General features: G+C 38.4%; 1 protein-coding gene across 3 annotated transcripts in view; it reads left to right on the top strand.

Moving 5' to 3' along the window:
* The window catches only part of MRPS27 (mitochondrial ribosomal protein S27), a 47,829-nt gene that overhangs the window by 865 nt on the left and 25,830 nt on the right, over positions 1–21,134 (top strand). For 2 of the 3 annotated variants that reach the window (XM_075526326.1, XM_075526324.1), the window contains exons 2-5: positions 1,292–1,369; positions 5,395–5,466; positions 7,189–7,259; positions 9,240–9,298. In XM_075526326.1, coding sequence (XP_075382441.1) covers positions 1,292–1,369; positions 5,395–5,466; positions 7,189–7,259; positions 9,240–9,298 — 280 coding nt within the window. The remainder of the gene's footprint in view (positions 1–1,291; positions 1,370–5,394; positions 5,467–7,188; positions 7,260–9,239; positions 9,299–21,134) is intronic. The other variant, XM_075526325.1, reaches the window with a different exon arrangement.

Raw genomic sequence — 21,134 nt, forward strand, 5'->3', positions numbered from 1 at the left:
CATGAAGACCTGAAACCTGACCAGCTTACCTGAGCAAGCACTGTCATACAGACAGCTGATTCTGCTGTAGAAAATAATTCTTTAAACCTTCATGCTTGCTAGTGGCATCCGTAGCTGTGAATGAGCGTACAGAAGTTTATCCAAAAAAAACCAAAAAACCCAAACCTTTTGTGTGCCTCTTTTGTCAACATAATGAAAAACAGCTTTAAAAGAAACCCCACCAACCAACCAAAAATACCTCTTTTTCTTATTTTCTAACGGTTTGGTAAAGTGTTGTATGTATTCTCGTATTCTGACTGTGGAATTCTGTGTACCAGGTCTTTTTGACAAAAGTTTGCAAAGATGTTCCCAGCTGGACGTGTGTGTATAATTGCATGTGAGAAGGATGATAAGGAGAAAAATTGTTTCACACCCAAGAATAACAAACTTTTATTGGTAGCAGATAGGTTTTCAGATAAAGGCTTTAAGGTAGTTGCTAAGAATTCTGTGTAGCATAGTAATGTCTATTTTTAAAATATTTTATGTTTCTTAATATCAGTTTCTGCAACCTTCTGCATGTATTTCTGTATCTTCCTTCAGAAAATTTTATCCAGATATTCCTTATGCATCTTCAAGGGCTCATCATCTGTGAGTGATGCACAAACATGGTTTCTTCTTCCAACTGAAGCATTTTCCATTTTGTTTCAAAAGCTAGCACAGCATCTTTAGCAGATTTCAAAGGTGGTACAAAGAGTATTTGGAAAAAACTTTCAAAAACATTTGAGTGGACTCTGCAGTTTACAGGAGATGCAAAAAAAGGAGATGATCAAAAATGGAGTATTTCCAGATGAGCATCTACCTTTCATTTGCAGTGAGACAAATCTTTACAGGTGGAAAAAATAACTATCCAAAAACAACAGAAAAGCCTTTTTGTGTGTATTGATCTTTTTTGCTTATGCTTTTATGCGTTCAGTTAGCTAATTGCCAGTATTTGATGAAAAAGGTCTGTGTGTATAAAGAAGCTATCCTATAGAAGCTATCCTATAGAGGTCAGGTTTGGGAAGATTTGTTTCATGCTGAAGAAAGAACTTTCAGGGGAAAGCTTTTCTGTTTTAAAAATGACGAGGTAATGGCTCGTCCACATACAAGGAATCTGAATTGTGGTAGCTGCTGCTGGCAGCTGTGTCACGAAGATGGTTTAATGCATCCAACTCAATAAATATGACAGAAAAAGGTGATACCTAATAAAGTGTTAGTTTGTTTAGAGATGTCTAAGCAGCCTGGCTTACGTAGTGATTTCTTTCTTCATTAGGTAGAAGATCCCTTCTTTCTGCAGCCTATGTGGACAGCTCAAAATGGGAAAAGAGGCAAAAAGAGGAGCATAGCCTGGGTGAGAAAAGTTTGTTTCTTTTTCTCCACTTTGACTAATTCGTTGCAACCTGAACTCATTTTAGACTAGCTCATCATCTATAAATACTTGAAAATAAAAAAAATGTGTGGAGCAAAATGCTTCTGAGGTTCTGTGTTAAAATCTGCTCAACATGTTAAAAATCTGTCATATATATTCAAGGTTATAATGCAGAAACAAGTTAGAATTTGCCCATTTACTTAAGTTTGGTTTCTACAAGCTGATTTTTTTCTTCCACAAAATCCAAAGCTTTTATGAATTTCATAGTTTTGTGTCGGACAGTTAAGACTGTCTCCAAGTGTCCTCTTCATTGACGTTGTTTTAATTGTAATGCAGTGCAAAAGAAGACCTATTCTATAAGTATTACAGGGCATTCCTGTTTAAAACCATTTTTTAAAAAGAATATTTTCCTCAGAGTTTTGCAGGAGGGAAAGTTACATTTCTTGTTGAAATTTTAGGATTTTCTTTTTGGGAAAAATGAAACTAAACATTTTGTTTCCGAGAAGTTGTGTGTTAAACTGTATCTGCATATGGTACTGAGATCTCCCGTGCAAATTTCATAGCTAAATGCTTTGGCTAGATTACATTTGAAATGCCATTGCACCATCTTTTTGATGACTATGTTAAATAGAAAGCATCATGCAAAACATTTTTCCATGTTAAAGATACATATGCATTATTTTGTACCACAAGTGTTTTGGAGACCCCTTAACGCATAATCTTTGTCTTCCATTTTTCATTCCTGGGCCCTTGAACTATGTTTGTTAATTGTAACACAAATTATGAGGCTGAAAGAAGAATCAGCAGGTGAAATTCAAGGGCTTTTGTCAGGCAGCAAGACAGACAAAATGATCAGAGTAATGTTTTTTATGCACTAATTTGTTTCTGTCATTTGCCTATAAATAGCTAGGTTGGTATTGTCAAATGTTTTACTGTACATGGGCCAGAAACAGCCGGTGGGTGCTCATGACTGTAGCTTGGATCCTGCAGAGACTGTTAATACCTTGTAACTCTTTACTGTCAAAAGGACTGCTCATGCAGTGCTTTTTGGCTGGAGCCACAGACTCTAGTGCCCTGGGATGCATTTGAACCAGTCACCATCAGATGAAAAAGTGTTCTTATTTTGGCAAACCTCATAGGCAATAGAAATCAACTGTAGAAGAAAACATTGTTGTGCAAGTGCTGGTACAGTCCATGTTTGGCTTTCCCCAGGCCTGGCAAGACCTTTTGTGACTGTTTGGCAAGCACAGTTCTTGCTGCTGCTCTGCTGATGATCTTGATCCAAAGCAGATGTCTGTTCCATGCTTTTCAAAGAACTGCTTTGCATTTTCATTTTGTGTTCACAGAAAAGAGAGAACAAGTTAACACGGTGTCAGCTGTATTAGCATTTTCAAAGAGGAGACAGCCCTGCAGACGTCTGCTCTGTAGCTGTCAGTTGTATGGTTGCACATATAATCTTGTGTGTAGTAACTGGTGATTGTAGCTAGAGTGAATTCCTTGTATTGAGGAGATGCTCTTTTATTTGTGTATTTCGAACACTGTTTCAGAACTGTTATTCTGCAAAACTGTGTTGTGAGAATACATTTAAAAGAAAAATAAGTATTTTTGATTTAAAGTTCTATTTCTCTGCTGCAGTGATGTGGTGCCATCCCAGACTGAAACTCATTTACTGTGTCCATATAAGATATACTTTATTCTCTTCTCCATAGCCTCTGTTTAGCATTCCAAGCATGAATGAGTTTAGCAAACTTCTGTACTGAAAAAAGTGTGGGAAAGAACAAGACTATTTTGTGTAGAGGACATTTGTTCAAAAAGGTAGGAATGGAAAATGTGTTAATTTGGAATTTACAAACTGCTTGCCGATATGAAGATACCTGTCTAGAAGTAATTAGGGCTCCACTTACTGAAAATGAGATACCAAGGAAACAGGGGGCATGGCAGGACTTAGATTCTCCAATGTTTCAGTTGGTTCATCACTAACAAGGGTAAAATTAAGTGATAGTAAGCATCTTGATGAGAAGAATAGCAATTACCAGAATCCCAGGGGATGGCAGAATCCAAGTGAGATAGGAAATGTCTTTTTTTGTTAGAGAAACTCATGGTACCCAAAATGGCTCATCCACAACACCAGGTGGCAGTGCTGCCTTTACAGACTTGAACAATTTCCATTCAAAGCCTTCTTCCATATGGAGCTGTGGTTCTTTCCAGGACCTGCTAGGGATGTGGAAATACTAAGAAATGTGAAACATACAAATTTGTACGGCAAAATACTTGCCTCAGCCTTCTTTTATATTTTAACTTGGTCTTTAAAATAAATCAAGGCTTTCTTTATATAGAAACCAAAATGTTAGTGGGTGAGTTAAGGTATTCACTCTGCCCATCATTCCCAGGACAGGTAAACTTTATGTCACAGTTGTATCTGCTTTGCCATTGCTGCCCCAGCACTGGATTTCATCCCTGTCCTGGATGGACCACTTTAAGAGGGTAGTGACCTTACATGGCCAAATGTGCCACTTGTTGATGTGGCTACATGCTGTGGCTACGTGCTGTGAATCAAACTGAAGCTGTGTGATTTCCTAGGCCACCAAACTGGTATTAGATGTCATAACCATTGACTTGGAAGGTAAGCGTCAATATTTTCCCAGTCATTGTCCTGAATCACCCTGTTGCAGGCAGCAAGACATTGAGTTTCTATGAGCAAATGAAAATAAAAGTGAATGTGAAATCTCAGACACCAATATTCTAGAGACAACTGTGAAGTCATGTCCAGAAGTTAAATGACCTCAGACTTACGGTTTGTTTTATTAGTTTATTATTTAAAACCATGAGATTCTGCAATATGCAGAAATATGTTTTTAGAGAAATTAAAGTTTTGTAAAAGTTCATCTTGTAGAAACGTTTTTTTAGGCAATGTGTATGAGAGATTATATATATTAGTGTCCTCTTTGGTAACGACTATCAGATAAAAGCACTTGAAACATATATCTGTTAGAATGCACACAGAATTTTGCTTTGGCCATTCAAACATTCACTTGGTTTATACACCAATGTTAGTGCTCAAGTTTTACTACCAACAGTGCTAGGAGACTTGGGCATTCACATTCTTGTATTCTAGTACTTCTGTCGGGATGTTTTTAACTAAGAAGCGGCTTTAATCTTGATTATTGAGTAGCAACTTACAGAGCAAACTTGGTTTACAAAAGGTAGCTTAATTATTTCAAATCATGAATATGAGAAAAAAAGTCTGGTTTTAGGTGCTCCTCAGAGAAAACAAAACAGGAAAGAATTACTTGTTGCGAATTATTCATATCTAGAAACTACAGCAGAAACTGCAATTTGTCTGGAAACAAAGCTAAATGTCCCATTAACTTGATTTGTCGTCTATTCTTTAAGGTTTAATCAGCTTTCATTTTATTGTGACTCTTATACTGGAGCTGATAGATAAGTGCTTCACATTGCTTTTCATACGCACGTTCTGATGGAGAGTTCCGGCCTTGTAGACAGCATAAAAGGTCAATCATTAAAATTCTGTGTGTGAACTCTCCCAGAGGAGGCCTGTATATAAATGGCTAACAGTCTTGGGATCTTGCACTCATAGCATTGTATTCATTTGGTTTATATTCTACTTAAGTATTCGGTGTTTCCTGCAATGGGCTCTTCATCTTCATGAGCACCTAGTCAAAAGAAGTGCCAATCTCAGGGGTTGAGTATGGCCCAAAATGGCCTTAGGTATCACCTTCCAGTTTTCAGAGGGTGATACATAACAAAAATAGTTCTGGAACAGGTAAATTAACTACCAACCTGTGCAGTTGTCTGTCTCATGTCCGTGTTGCTGTGTCATCAAACATACCAGATTTTTGAGTGAATACCTTTTTCCAGCTATCTCGAAATGCAGGTGAAGAATGTTGGATGACAGTTGGCTTAGTATGTTTAGGCAGGGATCTAGCCAGTTCCTGGTTTCTGACAAGTTGACTTGGCCACAGCATCCGTTCTCTCTTAACTTTTAGCACTACTGGGAATGCCCCCAAAGTCTTTACCGATGTGCACCATCATGACCTTTGTGAGTGCTGGAGAGACACGTAATATAGAGTCAAATACAGACACTTCTTGTAAGGATATTCCCACAGAAAATTTTTTACCATTAAAAAAGTCGATCTGCTGTTTTAGTGGTTATCTGGTATAGCATGGCCTTGATGCCACACATCAGCACAAAATCCTGTGTTGTATTTTGTAGGAGCTGGTACTTGCCTCAGTATAACTTTGCCCCAGATTTCCCTTTGCTTTCATGGTCATGAAATGCTTGCCTTCCCTCAGCGGGAGATAAATGCTGTTTTTCTGTTCTGAAGAACGCCTTAAAGTGCCTCAGGAAGGAAGGTGTTACATAAACACGAAATACTGCTATGTGGCAGACAGCAGCACTGTCCAGACTAAGAGTCAACCATTCTATTCCAAATCAAGGCTCTGTCATTTTACTGCAGCAAAAATCTTCACACATGTGTTGTAATTTGAGAGAGTACCTGTAAGGTCAGAGTAGCATTGAATGCCATTCGTACTGTTAGAACTGTATACCCCTCAGTATTCTCTGGCGGTACAGGTGCGTTTTTAAAATGATGAATAGTGATATCACTTGTTTTGTAGGCAGAACATACATGGGCTGCATCCCTTGGAGACACAGCATGTTACTCGTGTAATGCTGCTTCCTGCCCCTGACAACTTTGCCAGAGTAGAAGGCTTAGTAAATTCTGATGTGGTGCTGCGAGTTGTGCTCACCTCACATTTCATTGGCACATGTGGAGGTCGGATGAACTTTTTGGAACATGAATTATAAAACGAGCCAACCCATCAGCTCTTGAAGGATGGCCAAGGGGACTAATCGAGATGTGTCAAAGGAGAGGCTGGTTTAGTAACAGTTGTAGTCTTGGGGTGCAAAGGATGAAGCCAGGTGCTAATGATGCAGGGGGAGTATCTTGGATTCCTGGTCCTAGAAGATGCAGGAGAATAGAAGGAAAGAGTATGATTGAAGTCTTTGAATTTTATAGGTTGGATATCATCAGTTTGTGTCTCAGCTAAGAATCAAACAGCTGACTCTAAGCATACAATAAACAGCTTACTCTTCCTGAGTCGTCATTATTTTCCAGGAACAGTACAAAACTAAACCTCCAAATTAAATTAATTTAACTTCCAATTAAATTCATTAAATGCAACGTTTGGCTACCTGTTCAACAGTCAGAAGCTTAAAGTTCCTGTATGGTCAAATTAATATTGTTGTATGACTGCCGGAGCAGAATGGTATAAAGTTAATAAGGTACTGGCACAGTGCCCAGTTTGATTAACAGGATTTGTTTGGATTGCTGTTTGTGACTGTAGGGTTTTTCAGCATGGTACTGCTTGTTTCTGTATTGTTTTACCATAAAATAAAGGACAAACCCATGCCAAAAGCACTGTCCAGCATGTGCTAAGCTTGAAAGCAAGTGTGAATTTTAACGACATCTGCTCAGTTTTTTTAGATGAGTTATATTAGTTATACTAATTTCATCCAACACATTATAGGGTAGTTTGCTTTTTTCCCCTTTCTTTCTAATAAGTTAAAATCATCATGTTGAGAACCTTTCCATGTATTATTTGCTGTTATTTAGGAATAATTTAAAGTATTGTTTTCATACAACTTCAAAATGAGATGGTAACAAGGAACCAGAATTTGATTTCATGGACGGAGGTTCTGTTCAGAGTTACATGATGGCTCTGCAGATTTTCCTGTAATGCCGGTTGATTAAACAAAACTCTTTTTCTGTTTTCTCCAGCTGACTTAGCCCACTTAATGGACAGAACCTATGAAAGAAAGCTGCCTGTCAGCTCCTTGACAATAGCCCGGGTAAGGAAATAAATTCCAATCATAAAGTGATGGAAATGACAATGGAATACTTATGAAATCAAGTGAGCTGAGAAGAGATAAATGATATCACCTCTGCCGGGAGTTCTGGGATCGTAAATGTCTTGTTATACTGTTAAATTGCTGTGTAAAGCTGTTTTATTGTTACTTTGTACTCATTAGTTAGTACCTGGACTGTAGGGTCTGTAAAACAGAAATAGTTTTTTTTCTCAGTAAAATCAGGCCTCTCTGTTACTGGGCTGTGTATTTCCCTAATGTATGTTCCCTGCCTTCCTGTGATTTCTGTCTTGGTGAGAGCTTTAACGCCCCCTCAGGCACTTTATAAGAACCCAGGCTGCTAAGGGAATGCAATGAATTAGCACACTGCCTGTCTGCATGCATCTTCCTCGACTTCCAGGCTCCTTTCACAGTGAGGCAGAGGTGGATACATTTTGCCTCTATAGTTTTCTTCCCTTGCCTCAGCAGACTGAAGCAGGACAAATGCTGGTGTGGGATAAGTGAAGCCATTATTTTTACTGGAACTAGTAACCAATTCCATCCTCTGGATGGATTAATCTGGGGAGGGGAACTGAAGGCAGAGATGTGAGATGTGCTTTTTAAGTTCCCTGTGTGAGTGTACTGAAGAAGGAGAATAAATATGTCACTTCTTTTCAAAAGAAACCAAAAACTAATTTCAGTCTTCAAAATTATCCAAAAAAGCTGAGTCACCACCCTGGTACCTCAGTAACACCACTAATTAGGATCATTGGCACCACTAACTGAGGAATAACAGAACATTTTACACAGTTGCAAGATCAAGCATTTATACAGATCAAGCATTCTTGATCATTGCTTCTGAGACGGTGTCCATGGGGGAAATGAGTTTTCCTTTCCCTTTTATTACTTAATCAGCTTTATTCCTTTCCTTCATGTTCCTGCTTTGGGCTGACCTTTTCGCTGGAGAAGTGGCATTTCCAGATTGTCAAACAGCCTCACCTTCTAGTACCTGGAGCTCATATCAGATTCTTATTTTCTAAAATGTAAATAGAGCACACAGGCATGCTATTGCCACACTCAAAAGATGAGACCTACATGTCTACAGCATGCGAGGAGAGTTAAGAAACTGGAGAGCAAGCACCAGTCAGCTGAAACTATTATTTTTAGCTTATGCTTAGGATAAAGAGGAGTACTGACCTTGAGAACGTGTCGTTTATATATTCTGAGCTAAAGGTATTATACTGGAAAGACTCTGGAGTGTTCCAGCACCTTTATGCTTATGTTAGTAAAACCTACAGGAAGACAGGATTCACTTGTACCATAAGACAAAGTCTGGTTGAAAACTTGGCTTTTATTTAAATAGTTGATAGCACTGGGAATTTTGGAAGATTGTCTGGAGTAAGACAGGGTTTTTAAATGAGAGGAAAATTGTGCTTTACAGCATGGGGGGTGATTTTTTCCTTACCATTATTTATATGTGTGGTGAAATACAAAATGCTGTTGCCCCTGTCCTTCAGAATTTATAGTATGAATAGGCACAATAGGCAAACATTAGGGAAAAGAATACGTTTTAGAAAGAGAAGTAAGGCGTGTTGAATCTCACTCAAAATTGGGAGAAAAAAGGTAAGGAACTGAATGTATTCTCAAATTAAAGGATGTGATTAAAAAGCAAAAAATTCAGAGAGGAGCAGCAAAAATGTGGGGTACTGAGCTATATGGACATAATTCTCAGATGGTCTGCATGTTTTCAAGGTGCATAATGTTTCATGGAGGTGACGAGGGAAGTTGTCTCAGTTTAAAAAGATTTGACTTTCAGCAGTCTAGAAGAAACCTGAGTAGGAGCAAGCAAAGACTTGAAGACCTCCAGTACTGTCAGACACCTAAATATGCCAAACAAATGTATTTTGTTTATTGAAGTGGCATTTTTCTTCTGATATGCTTTGTGAATGCTCCCTCTGAAGCTTTTTTTTCTTATTTTTAAATCAGTTTGTTGACAACATTTCTTCACGAGAGGAAGTGGATCAAGCCGAATATTACCTTTACAAGTAAGCACCTTTTCTCCCCAACATGAACTTTGAGACATACAAGTAAATACCATGAAGTCTTGCCCTTTTAAGACTCTGACCCTTTCTGGCTTACTGGCTTTGATTTCTCTTTTGCAAAATATGTGCATCTACTTGTCTTATAACTCACAGCTAAGTACCTTCTTAGTAACTTCTCCTTTGTTATGGCTACCCTCCTTCTGGACCCCTGGCATTGACTCCTGTCAAGCGTGTTAGTCTGAGCCACTGAACAGCTAATACCACCCTCAAGCTGTGATTTACATTAGAGATGCTGAAATTAGAAGGAATTATGTCTGTTTACAGTTTTTCCTTCCGATACTTTTTTGTTCTCTAAGTCATAATTTAACTAAATTGGCTAGGTGCATATTTGCATGTGTAAGTGTAGGACTCAAGGAAACTTGTTTCCTTAGAACGAACAGAAATGAGAATGGGCATGCTGTGGTAATGATCAAGTCAGCAAAGCTAAATGAAGTATAGTTTGGGTTTTATCCCCTTAGTACTTTATGTTGCCCAGAGAAGCTGTGTAGTTCACCTTATGCATGGGTTGTTAGGGTTTTCTGCAACTATTTCTGTGTTGAGTAAAGTGTATTATGTACCTTTTCTGCTAGCGTCAGATTGAATGCTTGCTTGCTTCAGGTCAATATATTGCAATATTGACTTTAAGAGGGCAGTAATTCTTGCTGATCACTAAAATAAATTAGTTCTTTTACAGGTGGTTGCACACACATTTTGAGAGCTAGAATTCTTGATGGAGAAATAACTCATCCTGTCAAAGTACACGAGAGAGCATCTTTACAAATAATGTCAGGTTGTTATTTGTAAATAATGATTGTTATTTTAATGAAGAAGTTTATTAGTTGGCTGTTTTAAGTATACGCATAGTCGTAAGTGCGTGACTGCATTAGACTTCAGATCTCTGTGATTCTCTGGTACTACTGGGACAGTATCTGAACCTCAGACCTTCAAGATGGAAACAAGAGAAACGCAGTTTGCTAATACTAGCAATATCCTGTAATGAAAAAATAAAAGGAGGAAGAAGAATCTCTCACAGAGAGGAGGTTAGCGGAGCTTTCATTCCTTCTGATCAAGATTTCATGAGTCCTGTTAGAATCTATGGACAGAAATCAGTTTTCCATCCTGCAACAGATGAGATGAAAACAGGAGAAAGTAAAGCCAGTTTCAGGCAAACTGTCATCTTTGTTTTACAGATGTGCTATTAGTAACTTTTGCTAACATTCTTGAAGATTGTAATGTATGTTGTGCCACACAGACTTAAGTTCTCTCTGATGGAGTCGGGTGCTGTGGGATAAGGGATGCCAAGAGACCTTTGAATGCCTTGACACCAAGAGGAAAGTGTGGTAGTTTAATTGCTGAGTCTCAAAATGGTACAGATAAAATCCAGATAGAGTGAGATGTTCATACGTCATGTATCTTATGGTTCTTTCTTCTTGAAAATAAGAGGTTAAGAGAGAGTGACAAAAAATTAGAAGCATAGAAAACGTTCCATAGTAAGAGGGAGAGAATAGAATGGGAATCTCTAACATGTGAGTATCCACCCCACTCTTCATCAGTGCCTGGTTAGTTTATCAGCTTAAAATACAGGGTTTTTATCTTTAAAAACACATTCTAAAAGAGACATTTGCATTTCAAAACTAATTACAGTTGTTTACTGTTTCTCTAAGAAATAATTCTCCTGCAGCTGGTGAGAGTATAGTTATGCACACATCAAATATGATCGTTTGTAATTGATACAGATTTTAGTAGTCTGTGTGGAGAGAATAGAGAGGTACTGATGTGTCACATGGCTTGTCAGACATGCTTCGTTTGGAATTTTTCTTGTGTGTGTCCCTGTAATGCTGCTTCATTTTAGTGTTGCAGAATGCTTAGTCTTTTGGTGACGTTAGCATCAGTTTTCCAGGAGACTTCATTCCAGCATGATCCGTGAAACTATTCTCAAAATGCATTTATATGCAGGTAGTGAAACAGTGTAAAGAGGTCTGTAATTCATGTGAAAATGTAAAAATCCCAATTTTAACATCAGCTTCCCTTTCAAATGAAAATAAGTGTGCTGCCTTCAGGAAATAGGAGATGTGGTTGGTATCCGCAAAGCTGCTTTTATTGTTCTTTACATTTTGCACTTAGGCTGGAGTTCAAATGAAAGACATGTTTATAAAGATACCTCTTTGCAGCTGAGAGGAAGTTTGACACAGAAAAAATCCTGCAAAAGTGGCCACACCATGAGACATGAAGGAGGTGGTAGAGCAGGAGAGTTAAGAAACAGAGAAGCTTTGACAAGAAATCTCTTTTTGTGGCTTAATGAGAAACAGTTCAAAGCACAATTTTTGTATATTATGTAAGGAGAGTAAGCTTCTAAAAAAGAGAAAGGCAGTATTAGTAAAAAGCTTTTTTATATCTTCTAAGGTATACAAATCCATTGTGAGCAAATGGCACATACATGGCCTGGTAAGTTGACTGTATGTACATTTGCCTGAACATAAATAAGCAGAATGCTACCAGTGTCCTCTGTTTTTTTCCGTAACTGCTTGTAGAGAATAAAGGGGGAGATTGTGATGTCTCTCCCCAATGTTGGGTGCCTCTGGCAATCTGAGGTGAAGGGTAGTCAGTTCCAAGGCCCCTACAAGGTTGGAAGATGTTCCTGGTACAAAAGGGCAAACTGTGCCTGTGGGAAGAATCAGAGGGAAGTAAATGGCATTTTCATGCTTGCTGTGTGGGGTTTTCCTGAAGATGGGAGTGCCAGAACTTGTAATTGTAAGCTTTGTAGACTGAAGGCTTTCCTTGTAGTGTGTCGGGCAGAACATAGTTTCAAAAAGTAGTATTCTGGAGCATTACCATAATGCATTTAGGGGCCCGAAATACAATATGTGTATTATATTTAGACCTGTTTCAACTTTCCATCCTTTTAAAGCAGTGGATCTCCAGCCATACTGTCTCCACAGAGGATCTTGAGCTCTCAAGAATAGCTGTGTGGAAACTGCTACACTACATTGTGGAACATGTCAGTAAGATGGTAAAGGCCATTTTGAGGCATGACGTCATCTGCTTTCAGTGCTCCTCTTTTTGTTTTTTTCTGAATACGTCTCCCCCTCTGTTAACTGTCAGACTTAAAATATCCTTTCATCTCCTAGGATCCCAGCAGAAATTCTAATCAGAATGCAGAGCACTTTCAGCCAGATCAAAGACCTGCAGTTCGCCTTACTTTGTCCTGTCTCACTGAGATGTCACTATTTCTCACATCAGGGTGTTTTTCATATGATAGAAACATTAACATAATGGAGAGAGGTTTTGTGGTGAGGTAACTCTGCTGATTCTCTATGTAGGTTTTATGCCAACAAAGATTTTCAATGTGTTTGAAAGCAATTGTGGAAGTTTTATGTTGCGATTCCTCAGGACGATTTTTAATTGTATTAAACCCATGACACACTGTGTATAAAAAAGTATATGCACTGTCTGTAAAATGTAAATGTTTGTGTGTGCATGTGCTCTGCAATTCTTGCACAATCTACCTAGATTTTTTCATTGCCTTTCCTTGATTGATAATTGCTTTTTTGGAAATGGAGTTATTTCTGCAGATTTCAGGATTTATTACCTGGGGTCAGTGCTTGATTATAATCACAAAAAGGGACAATAGCAAACTATTAGAAGTTATTCTTAGACATGCTGTTATATCTTTCATGGTAGCAAGTTAGTTTTGAGGCCTCATTTCAGCCATTTTGAGGCCTCATTTCAGCCATTAAATCATTTTGGGACTATAGTGGTCTCCATATATATGAAATTGTGCTTATTCCTTGTAATGCCAGTGTATCAGTAGTTAGTACAACATCACGTGCAAAATAAGTTTCACCTGCACTGGCTATATCTGCATGTCTGCTCTGTGGGTGCAGAAGTTACAGGTTTTGATACTTTCATGCCAATCAAGCACTTTAGCATCTGAAAATGTTCAGTTACTGTAAAGTATTGCTTTTAATAACAGATCACAATGGACAAAAAAAAAAATTTTGCTCCCTAAATATACTTTGCATAGCATTCATTCCCACTAATATGATACTTCTTTTCTGTATATAAATCTACAGGATGTAATGAATGCCATTAACCTTTTCCAGCACAAATAGAAAAAGGAGAAGAGACGTAGATGCTAATCCTACAACATATTTAATTCTTCCTTTGAGATGTTTTCATTGTCCTAAGGCTGTAGCTAACATAGAATTAATCAGTTCATCAGGTCTTGGCTTTTGCTCCCTCCAGAGAAATATGTAGGTAAAAAAAAAAAAAAAAAAAGAGTCAGAAATATCTGCCTATTATTCAAGTTATGCAGTAATGTTTTGAAATGATACTGAGAAGTGGCGGAAGCATCTGAGAGAAAAATACACTTTGTAGCCAGAATTATATGTTTTACCAGTTTGGACATATGCCTCAGCTGAGCAATCCGAAATAACTTCATTTGCAAAAGATCTGGGCTGCTCTGTGGCAGGTTGGGAAATGCAAGGAAGGGAAGCACCAGAGAGATTTAGCTCATTAGAATGTTCCAGTAATTGGCACGTGAATGACAGAAATACCTGTGTGTAATGTTATTGCATTATGGTGGCCAGTGTGATGCTGCTTCATGGGAAGAACTGTTGATCACTATCCAAGCCAGTGCTGTCAGATGTAAGCGTTCTGGTCTTAGAGAGTCCACCGCCCTTCTGGCTTCAGCATTCACTCATTTCTGCACAGAGGGGCACATGTGCTTACTCTCCCTGTCATCTTTCACGGTGTCTCTGTTGTCATTGTCTGTCCAGGGGTTGTCAGAGTCTAACCTATAGGAATCTTCGGAGAAGATAACTAGCAACTACATTTCAGAACCCAGAGCCAGATTTCAGCAAGGCTAATTCTATAATCACATCTCATTCAAGTAGTGCTCAGTCAGTGTAACTGTGCTGTGAAGTGAGGGAGAACCATCAATAAAGATGTAATAGTGAAAAGCATTCAGAAAGATCTCTTCCTGTAACACAGGCTTTTTCAGTCATCTGCTTTTCATAGTTCATCTGTCCTTTTGTGTACGCTTTCCTTTAAGCTTTTCAGAGACTGGACAAGAATTTTCTAGGCACTGCCTATAAAAGCAGAAAAAGTTGGAAGACTTTCTTTCAACACTAATCTTTTCTTTTTTTCATGTTGCCAACACTAAAGGGATAAGCGTTTGGATTTTAAAAAACTTTCTATTTAAAACAGGGGAAAAAGAAAGATTCTTACACAAGCAGAATGTGTATATCAACCTTAGGGGGCAAGCCCCCACAGTATTTCTGGAGTAGCTAGAAAGATAAAACCAGTCAGATTCAGAAATGGAAAGAACTGACTCAGTCCACACCACATGTAGATACATTTTTCATTTAGTATTGGGAGAAAGGCTTTCATTACTATTCTTGCGAGAAAAGAATATTAGCAGAATTTTCATATCTTTCAACCAGCATCTTTCTTGCCAACAGCTCAAAGCATTCTGTCTAGTGCATAGTACTGGAAAGAGACTGAAGTACAATGTGAGCAGTAAGTATTTAGGACCAGATCTTGAATGTTTTACTCATTATGTGTTGAAGGAGAAAAGGCAATTTTGTCTCAGAATTTGACTCATACTCACCTTAAAGGTCAATTTCGCTATATCCAGTGACATTCTAAAAGTTGTTTCATAAATTCCTGCACCAGCAAAAAGCCTGTCTGGAGGCAGATCTTGCATTATATTTTAGAAATACTGGAAGTCTAGACAGAGGTTGAATTGCAGCCAAAAATGTAAAGAGTGAGCTGTTCATATGAATACAAATGACCAGGACAGAGTAAAGCCTTTTATAAGCTTCAGAATTTAAAACACAAACACATGCAGAGATTTATTCCTTTGCTAGCTTTGATGACTAATAATTGTAAAGATACACTTGAGAATTAACCCCATCCGGCTTCCCCTGAAAGGAGCTTCAGGTTCCATTACAGCCCCTGAGCAGTAATGGCAGCCAAAGCCAGGCAGCAGCTCCAAACCCACATAAACAGAAGAAAAAAGCATATGAAGTTATTGTGTCTGTGGACTTCCCTCTCTTACAGCTTTCCTAAGTAGTGTTAAACTGTCCAGCAATCTTTTCTCTTTAAGTAATGTTGAAGATGGCAACTACTGGGATAAAAACCTGAATTTTTATTAGGCTTACAGCCCAGAGCTGCCGTGATCCCTTCTTTGGGAACTGCTAACTTTGTGGTTATTGTATCCATCAACCTAAGTCATTCCTTTATGGTGCCAGTATTTATTCCTTTTTGAATCAAAATAAATACAGCAGGAAAAATAATGATGAACTACATTGTTAAGGAATAATCTTTAAATGCTGTAGACTAGAGCTGTCTTATTACAGATAGATTGATTAGAATTAGAATTATTTGAATTGTGGAATTTTGTCTCAGTTTAAATCAGCACGCAAGAAACCTTAATTCAAATAAAAGACTTTAATCATGTTTCCTGTTTATAATTTTATTTATCTTTCTGAAGAAAGCTTTATTGTTGTTTTCTGGTAACCCTTTAAACCATTTTGATTTTCTCTGGAATGATAGTACGAAATTTGGAATAGTTTTTTTACTGAGCAAGGAGACAATCTTGGGTAGGTACTTACAAGGTTAACAGGTATTTATTTATGGGTTTAATTTATATATTTGATTAGCTTTAAAAAAAGAGAGAAGTGTTTACCAGAGTGCTATTTTTCCTTGATGTGGACAACTCTCTTGAGAAAGAAACTTGAATGAAAGTATTACTTTTCTGCAAATGTATACATTTTAATGATTATGTAAACATTAATTATATTAGATACAATATAATACTTTTTATTTGGTGAAATTAACAAATTCTCAAGATGTCAGGATTTTAGTGTTTGTAGGTGCCAGTTTTTATTCCTCTTTTATTTGGAATAGGTAAGCATGCATTCCTGCTGTTTTCAGTCACAAGTTACTCATTATTGAGCTGAACTAAACGTAACATAGGAGAATAAGGAATATATGACGATTGCAGCTGTAGAAGGAGCAACAGTCATTAAAAATTGTGGTTTCAGTTGCTTAGCTAGTAACTCTCTCTAGTCTGGGGTATCCTGCTGGTAAAATCAGCTGTAAAATACATGTTTCTTGAGGAAAAAAAGATATTTAATGCAAATTGTTGAATTCAGGGTTTTTTTATGAGCAGTTTATTTTAAATAGAAATTCTGTGAATTTTTTGTTAGCCTTACCTTACTGAGTCACACTGCTGAGTAGCACTGGATTGTGGTGTGAGCAAACGTGCAAGTAGCCATTCGAATGAAAACGTTAGACCATTTTAACTTCATCTATCTTCACACATCATGTATAAAATAACAAAATAGTCTAAAAATGGGAGAGCATTTATCCTATACTCTGGGAAATACAGGTTTTTGTGCTACTGCAAACCAGCATGTACTCAAAATGCTGAACAGTTTAAATGTCGCAAGACAGAGGAGTAAGTACAAAGTCAAAAGGCTTCCAGATCAGGCAGAAAATTTCTTAGGAATGTCAGTGGTTGTGATTATTTTACTGTCATCAGTAGTAAAAGAGAGAGTAAAGGCAATTTATGAGGTAAGTTATGGTGTTGTTTTGTTGCCATTAATGATGGTTTTCTATAGGGTGAATCAGGGTGTTCATGGCTTAGATGGACTGTGCAGACAACTGTGGATGAGCTTCTGGTAAGATGAGGACAGATACTTTTTTGAAAATGGATTTTTAAGAACAGGATGAGTATTTAGAGCTTGGACATGGTTTTGATTTTGTCAATTTTATTTTGGAAAAATTTAAGTTAGGAGCTGGAGAGGAAAGACATGTAGAAAGTAATGTTGGCTCTCTAGTGTCCTGATGTTGGGTATAGGAGTTGCATAGTCTGCCACAGCTGCTATGTTGAAAATGCATCTTGGGTTGAATGTATATGTTGTAAAGCTGATCCACTTACCTGGATTTACTCAGGATTTTCTGTTTTAATTGTTTTCTCTTATTTGTAACTAAAAACTAATGCTTATAAGCATTACTGGAGATCCACTAAGAATGTGAAATGTTTTGAAACATTCCAGGCCGTGTTACACTGTAGGAAAGGGATTTGTGTCTATCTGTCTTTCTATTGATATTTTCTTTTAATTCTCTACAATGTTTGAAGAAAAGTTTATCCAAGAGACTGATGTGAGTGCTAATAATACCTATACAGTTTTATGACACTGTTGGTTTTCTACCATGGAAACAGTATCAGCTCTTGCAGGGTGCACAGAAGCAGAGCTGGAACCAAACCATCTCTCTGACATTCCACTGCATGAGAATTCCCATTCTGCACCACCTTTATTAAGAAGATTGTCAGTATGGTTGAATGATGGCAAGTCATGTGCTGGTTTTGTAGTGTAGACTGATGGAGAGAAAGACAAAGGCACTAAAATATTTCTTCCTGTGTTACCTCAGCCAACATATGAAATACAAGGCTCATGCTCATTTTCAGGGAGAACTTCCCTTCATTTTACTGTATACAAGGAAAAATCCATATGATCTTAATTTTAAACAAATCATTATTGTATATAAGCTTGCTGTGTTCCACAGGGCATGTAAGATGAAGACAGTCTGATCAAACAGGTGAAAAAGGCCTACACCATCTTATTGGACTTCCTAGTAGTCAAGGAAAGTGTTCTGTGCTTTGTTGGTAACAGTGAAGACATTCAACTTAGTAAGATGATCCAGTAGAGTATCTGTTCTGTTGTGCTCCAGGAATATCTGTGGTTTTGCTGCATGTTGCTGCATAGTATGTAGTAACAGGTAGCAGAGGTGATGCAGGTTCCAGAAGGTGAAAGCCTTTGGAAATGGAAAGAACATTAGGATGACCATGATAAGGGATGAAGTAGTGCACCACAGGTATAGATCTGATCTTCTTTTGTTCCATTATACACCAGTATAGACAAAATGGTTATAACAAAATCAAAATTACTGTGACAAGGGAGGAGAGAGACCTACTTTAACATGCACCTTTCTTTAGCTTATAAATGATTGGGAATGTTAATTTTCAAATAGCTGGCTGTTTTTATTTACAGAAATGGATGTTTATGCTTTTGTAGGACTGAAAAAGTTTGGTCAACAATCCGTTATTGAGACATTTAGAAAATTATCTGATTATATCCATCAGGCCGTAGGTTTCTTTTTGGCTCCAGTAATAAAGAAATTTGAAGAGCCAGCTTACGTTGCTTAATTCCAGTGGTTCATTTTTTCTAAATACTTCCATCTTCTCCAGAAATGTCCAAAAACATTAGAGTGCAGAACAAAAATGAAAATAAGCAGGTACATTTATTCAACTTGTATGGCTGCTTATTTCTGCATGTACATTCGTGCCTGTGAAAAAGTGTTCTACTCCCTAAGGGGAGAAGAAGCTTGTATTGCAAAGAAGCTTGTATTGCAAACAGACCCCCGAAACAATGCTTTGCTGTAATTGAGTAGAAATACTAATAAGCAAAGGTCATAGTTTAACATTTTCCTGGGGTGATTTCTGAGGTTATTAGTCTCTCTTTGTTTTCCAGGAATGGGAAATTAAGATGCAAATTTCTGAATGTAAGATGCCCAGTAGCAAAGTGAAAAAACCAGTTATTCAGGGTGCCTACTTTTCTTTGGGGGTGGAGGGTTGGGTTGTTTTAATGCTGCTTTAATAGTGAGCTATTTTTAAAGCTGCATGCTCCAGGTAATGTATCTATACTGTCTGCTGGATAAGGCCAGTTGCATTTTCAAGTGTTTCTCTGTACCAAGCACTCCAGTCACTCTGCTCAGCTACATGTGACTGTTCCTTCTGGCAGAGTCCCTGTTACCTCTTTCTCTATTTCTGTCCTTTACTTGGTAAATCTTTGGTCCCTAGGCAGAATAATCCCTTCCTTACTCTTCCCCCACCCCCCCCCGTGGTAGGTGATGTAGGACAGGATGGGATGGAGGGAGCTTGGATAGAAGCCCAAGCCCCTCCTGTCAGCTGATATCCCCTGACATATTTCCTAAAGTCCTGGTGGGTCTCCTGTCCCTGAAGGAGAATGTCCCCAGGCTTTTCAGCTGCCTCCCTGTCTTCCTTTGCTACATCAGTTTGAAAGCCTGAAGGGCTCTGTTAAATGTGGAGTTGGTCATTTCAGGAATAACACCGCGGCAGCTCTTAGCAGTTGGTTTCCATCTTCACCGCCCTGACAGATTTTGTGGAACGCTGGGCTGCACATCCTTGAAAGATGCTGGAGTTGTCATTGCGTCCCAGCTTTAGTTTAATTAATGATCCATGCACATGTGTGGTGTGCCAGGTCCTCAGGGCTTGACGCAGGTCCCTGGTAGCTGGGGGAACCATGTGTTGTCTCTTTGGACCAGGTGAGGATTTGACGCAGGATCTAGTTCAGGGAGCATTTAAACAGACAACAAAGGATGCTTTCTTGGGTTAAAATTGGAAAGGGGTATACAAGAGAGCAGCTGGTAGAAACTCCTGTTTTCTCAGCTGTAAATGTAGACACAATAAACATTCCTTCTTTCTCTTGCTGTAAAATGAACAGGGATTTTGACACCACCACCCCCCCTTCACTGTAGAGCTTGTCAAGTGGAAAGCGCATGGATTTTGGCAATTGGCTTTGCAAGCAGATTTGCACCTTTATGAGTAATGTCTTTTTCCAAGAATTGGTGTGGATATAAAGCTGGCTTTAATCTCTGAAGTCAACTTTATGATCATCCTCTTTAAATTGTCATTTACTTAATTCTGATCTTTCCTCTTTCACTACTGTTTTCATTTAACAAAAGGGAAGAATACTCCTTTCTTCAGTCTAATCAGCCACTTTCTGCTTAGTTCCATTAGGGAGTGAGCAAAGCAGGGCTAAATCCAGCCACCAGCAAAATAGATGGCCTCTGGCAGCAGACAGCTGGGAATAAAATGGACAACCCACCCCCCTCCCTTGCCTACACTGCCTGTGCCAAAGCTCTTGACAAACCAGACTTGCTGGTGCTTGTAACTGGGCTGGACAAGGTATAGCAGCTACTGTGAGAGCGTGACAGAGGGGCATTCGCAGCAGGAGTGGTACATTCCGCTTTCTCTGCAAAGGGGTTTATTTTTTTGTCTTCCATTGAAGTAACTGTCCTGCCGTGATCACCGCTTTTTGCAGTTTCCCTTGTCCAGGTTAAATCATAAAGCAGCAAGTTTATCTTATGTAAGATATTACTGTGTTGTTTTGAAAGTCATGATTCATTGGAGGAATAAAATAAAAAAAGCCAGACTGAAACACATCGGGTACATAGTTGCACCTAGTTGTAGTGTTTTCCCCCCTCTTCTGTGTTCTCTGTTCTCCTGTGCAGTGGGTAACTTGACATGTATAAGCCTTCTATACTGTGAGTGCCTTGGAGAACTGAATGCTTGTAAATGTCAGTTCAGAGCCTGAATACAAGATCTGAGTAGGCCACTGCCAACAAGGCAAAATGGCAGGGCATCCTGGCCTTGAATCATGATGCACTGAAGCTCATCAGCAGAAGCAAAGCCAGTAGTGGGTTGTATTTATAACTAAGTTTTGGCTGTATTCCTGTCTCAAAAGGGGAGGAACTACAAAGTATCCCTTTGCATTTTGAAATCCTCTGCTTATTTTAAGTAGCACAACCTCCTTTTACTGTGCAGCTGTACCTACCTACGCAAGGGAACATTTGTCCTACAGTACATGCAGTACTTAAAGTGAGGTACCTACTATCTCCCTCTTTAAATAACAGATCTGATGGTACAGTATTTTTCTGAAAAAAATAAAATGATCACAAAGCTGGTAAGAGCCCACAAATTTCAAAC

Source organism: Mycteria americana, chromosome Z (genome assembly GCF_035582795.1).
Source record: "Mycteria americana isolate JAX WOST 10 ecotype Jacksonville Zoo and Gardens chromosome Z, USCA_MyAme_1.0, whole genome shotgun sequence".
NCBI classification, from domain to species: Eukaryota; Metazoa; Chordata; class Aves; order Ciconiiformes; family Ciconiidae; genus Mycteria; species Mycteria americana.